Source organism: Poecilia reticulata, unplaced genomic scaffold (assembly GCF_000633615.1).
Source record: "Poecilia reticulata strain Guanapo unplaced genomic scaffold, Guppy_female_1.0+MT scaffold_224, whole genome shotgun sequence".
NCBI lineage: Eukaryota > Metazoa > Chordata > Actinopteri > Cyprinodontiformes > Poeciliidae > Poecilia > Poecilia reticulata.
The window spans coordinates 61,927-66,387 of NW_007615025.1; the positions used below are offsets into that span (position 1 = coordinate 61,927).

The following is a 4,461-nucleotide window of genomic DNA, read 5'->3' on the forward strand; positions in this document are numbered from 1 at the left end:
GAGTAATTATGCAGAGCAGGGAGGAGATCGGTTATTTTTTTAGAGATTATCTGTCTCATGTTAGGACAGCAAAAGTTTTAATACGTATGTAAAATGTATTTTTTAGGTTAGATGCTGCAGCTTTAAGCAGAGGTTCGGTGTGAGAGTCACTACCAGGTGGAGCAGAAGCGGCGCTCCGTCWGTGAAATATTACTACCTGTAGCGTAGCAGCGGTTCAACAGCGAGAGCAGAACCAGCGTCTGACATCGCAGCTCCAAGACTTAAATCATTTTATTTGTTTAGCTTTCTGACCGTCATGCTAATCCGGGTGTTTGTAGCTGTGCTGCTTTACCTGCTATCTGATCCTCCATGTCTTTTTTACTGCAGTGTTTACTCTGTGTTTGGTGCTGGAAGACCTTTGACCTCTCAGTCTGACCTCTAACCTTTTCCTCCTGCCCAGCTCTGACCAGACCCACCAGTTAACCATCCTGGATGAACCAGTTCAGTGCCTCCATAATGATTAACCTCAAACAGCCGTTTGCCGTCACATGATCCTGTTTGCCTCTGAACCACTGAGACGTTTGTTCACAGGAATCCATGAAACGTCCAAACTAGAACCTGAGAAACAGGAAGGGAGAGGAAACTTACAGCCAAGGTGGCCGTGACCTCTGGCTGTCTGAGGGCAAAGGTCACAGTCACCTTGGTAAAGATTAACCCCATCAAACCTGGTGGTTTCACAGTCTGAATCATTAAATCATTCACAAATCATTGGCTTTCTACTTGTATAGTGAAAGTTTCAAATACCATCCCAGTCCCTGAGAGGCCAAAGTAAGTTGTTCCATTGATCTGCACCATGTAGAGTTCATGGAGAGGATCTCTGTTGATCATGTGTCTCTGAGCTGCATCAGCATCCATATAAACAGGCAGAGCTAATTTAGATGCTACGCTAACACTGATGAATCAGCAGCCAAGCAGAAACCCTGTTAGTGTTTATTAACTTCAGTTGAGTTTTGAACTGCATCTAAAAGCTCATATTGATCAAACGGTAACATCTAACACTAACATCATCCTCAGTCTGTTCACTTCAGATCTCCAGCAGTCTGACTTCTGTCATCTGCAGAAATACTCAGATGAGTCTCCAGCAGATTCACAAAGAGGCTGAGGACACTGTAAAACATTTGAGCTGCATTTAGTTGTGTCTACTATCTTCTATTCTTTAAGTAAAAAAAATTAGCTAGTTTTAAATTTTGAACCTAAAAATTAGTTTGTGAAAGATAAACTTACAGCAGTAAGTTGTGTTAGCTTTTATTAATTTAGTAAAACCTCCAAGAGTTGAATAAACAGAGTTTTTATGTTAGCACTTAAAAACTGAGGCAAGAAAAAGACAGGAGTAGAAACTATTTCCCAGAATGCTTAGCGGCATGTTTCTGTATCCTGAGATGGAAGAGTTACATTGATCTGACTGTGTTATTCAGGCAAATGTTCATTTTAATGCTACAGTTTCTAAAGCTTGAGGATAAAGTCCTGATTACACTGAATCTGCTCCAGCAGAATTCATTGTGATATTTAATAAAATTCATCATCAGATCAGAATTTTTTTCATGCAGTTTGAAACAAGAATTTAAATTATTCTAAAGTATAAGTTATTATTTCAGCTTGATGTTCTGAGTGAAAATAATGGAGCAATGTGGCTCTTTAACTGGGTGATAAGGCTGCACCAATTGCAGTTTTATGGCTGATTACCGATCTTTTAAAAGCTTAACCTGCCAATTCTGATTTTGGGCGATACCTTTTTTTTTTGTCTGAAATGTTGCTCAATATAGCAACATTTCAGACTCGGCAACAGAAAGTTGTTGAGTTAACAACAGTGGGCTCACTGTTGTTAACTGTAAGCATGCAGACATGACTTGGTGGGCCGGTCTGTCAGTCAAACGTTTCTCACCGGAGCGTAAAAGAGGACGGTGGTTGATTCTTAGACCTTTGCCAAGATCGAGAAGATCGGTGGATAAGATCAGCTTCATATGTAAAAATCAGCCGATCACCAATCTCCCAAAATTAAGTGAATCGGCACCAAGAAATTGGTGCACCCCTACTAGGTGAGGACAGTTTTTTCTTGCATGTTATGAAATAATTATTTGGTTTAAATTGCAGCATTAAGTTAAAACTCACAAATCAAGATTAATGAACCTAAAACCAATGTTTAGACATTTTGTCTCTTGTTGTTAAATAAACTTCATAAACTTTAAATTCTGAGTTAAAACTATTTTCTTGTTGATATATTTTCAAGGCAGCAGGTGGACTTTGATTTTCTAGCTAATCCACCTTCAGAAGTTTTACAGAGGGAATCAGATTTAAGGTGAGGAAGCCCAGACTGAGCTGGAAGTGAGATTTTGAGTGGAGTTGCACAGGAAGGCAATGGCCAGGCTTGGTTGGGATTTCTCAAACATGTACAAAAAAATTAAAACAACACATTGTAGCATTACAATAACATGATATGAAGCTAAAAATATTGATTTTACATAACTACCCCTTTAAGAGTTGTATATTTGACTTTTTGTTGAATGTTTGAAAAGAACAGAGAGCTGCAGTTTGTGGTTGTAATGCTTCAAAATATGAAAAAGTCACAACAAGTGCCCTCCGCACTTATCAGCTTCCCTCTGTGAGTGCAGGCAGGTATTTTGTGGCTGTTTTATAAGGTTTTTTGTCTGGCTGAGGAGGTAGAGGTTTGTCCTGTAACTGGTGGGTTTCTGGTTTGAATCCCAGCTCTGTTCATCTCAGTCATGTTGCCATTGTGTCCTTGGAAAAATGAACCACCTGGTGGTGGTTGACCAGCAGCCTTGTGGCTACAATGTAGCTTTACCACCATCAGGGTGTGAATGTGTGTGTGACTGAATCTAGTGTGAAGCCCTTTGTAGTACTTGGAGTTAATGAAATGTGATGAAAGTAAAAGTAATTTTTTATTTATTGAAATGATGCAAACCTTGAATTACAAACTTGATTTAATCTTTTGATTCATTCTGATTAGTTTTTGTTTTCTTCACATTTTTTCTATGCAAAAATGTTATCCTGAACCTTAACCTGATAGACGTACAGAGTTCCACTTTGACCTTTAACCTCCCTGCTCTGTTTTCTCTCCTGCAGATGAAGCAAAGGTCACAGCTAAACCTGGAGAAGACGTCATTCTGCCATGTAGATCTGCTGAGAACAAACCTGTCATCGTTGTACAGTGGAGGAGACCTGATCTGGGGTCACAATATGTTCTTCTGTACAGAGACAATCGACTTGATCCAGGAAACCAGTATCCATCTTACAGGAACTGGGTCAGTCTGCAAGACAGACAGATGAAGGATGGAGACGTGTCTTTGGTTCTGAAGGACGTAGCAACTACTGATGCTGGAAGATATCAGTGTCGAGTCCAGAATGAAGGAAGCTTTGAGAGGAAACTGATCAGCACCGTCCAGCTGGAAGTCCTTCCTCCTGGTGAGTGTTGGTCTATAATGCTTTAATACAATAGCGTTATAGATCTGCTGTTATTTGATCAGCCTTCAGACCTCTCAGTTTCTGGTTCTGGTTCTGGTCTGCATTCGGAACCAGAACCAAACATGGAGAAGCAGCATTCAGCTTCTATGAACCATAAATATGCAGCAAACGTCCAGAAAATAATTTATATTACTGTACAGAAACATCAAATGTACATCATTAGACAAACAGTAGTTATGAATATTAAGAATCTAAGAAATGTGCAGCTAATTTAAACAATAAACTAACTGTTGTATGTTTGTGCCGAAAACTGGCAAGAAGAATCAGAAAACTGAAAATAACAGAAATGATGTAAACAATGTTCTTGATTTGCTAAAAACCAAAACAAACCGAGCTCCCAGCAGCTGATAGATTCTGATGGTTGTAGAGTCTATTAGCTGCTGGGAGGAAGGATCTGCTGTAAAGCTGCTATGTGCATTTAGGATAGAGCAGGTTGTAGGAGCTCTGACCTTTAACCTCTCTGCTGATTTCTCTCCTGCAGATGAGAAAAACATCACAGCTAAACCTGGAGAAAATGTCACTCTGCCATGTAGAGCTGCTGGCAGTACTGCTGTTATTGCTGTGGAGTGGAGAAGAGCTGATCTGGGCTCAGGATATGTTCTTTGGTACAGAGACGGTCAAATTAATCCAGGAAACCAGAACCTGTCTTATCAGAACCGGGTGGATCTGCTGGACAGACAGATGAAGGACAGAGACGTGTCTCTGGTTCTGAAGAACCTGATGACTAACGATACGGGACTATATCAGTGTCTAGTCCAGAACGAAAGAAGTTCTGATAAAAAACTGATCAGCATCGTCCAGCTGAATGTTCTTCCTAAAGGTGAGAGTCTGTCTCTGGATCAGAACCAGAGGTTTCCTGGTTCTGGATCTCAGATCAGATGTTGATGATCCATCCATCCATCCATCCATTTTCTTCCGCTTATCCGGGGTCGGGTCGCGGGG

At 40.4% G+C, this 4,461-nt stretch overlaps 1 protein-coding gene across 1 annotated transcript in view; it reads left to right on the plus strand.

The window, feature by feature from the left end:
- The window catches only part of LOC103460289 (coxsackievirus and adenovirus receptor-like), a 15,355-nt gene that overhangs the window by 4,327 nt on the left and 6,567 nt on the right, over window positions 1-4,461 (plus strand). Inside the window, exons 2-3 of the mRNA XM_008402395.2 lie at window positions 3,121-3,459; window positions 4,001-4,339. Coding sequence (XP_008400617.1) covers window positions 3,121-3,459; window positions 4,001-4,339 — 678 coding nt within the window. The remainder of the gene's footprint in view (window positions 1-3,120; window positions 3,460-4,000; window positions 4,340-4,461) is intronic.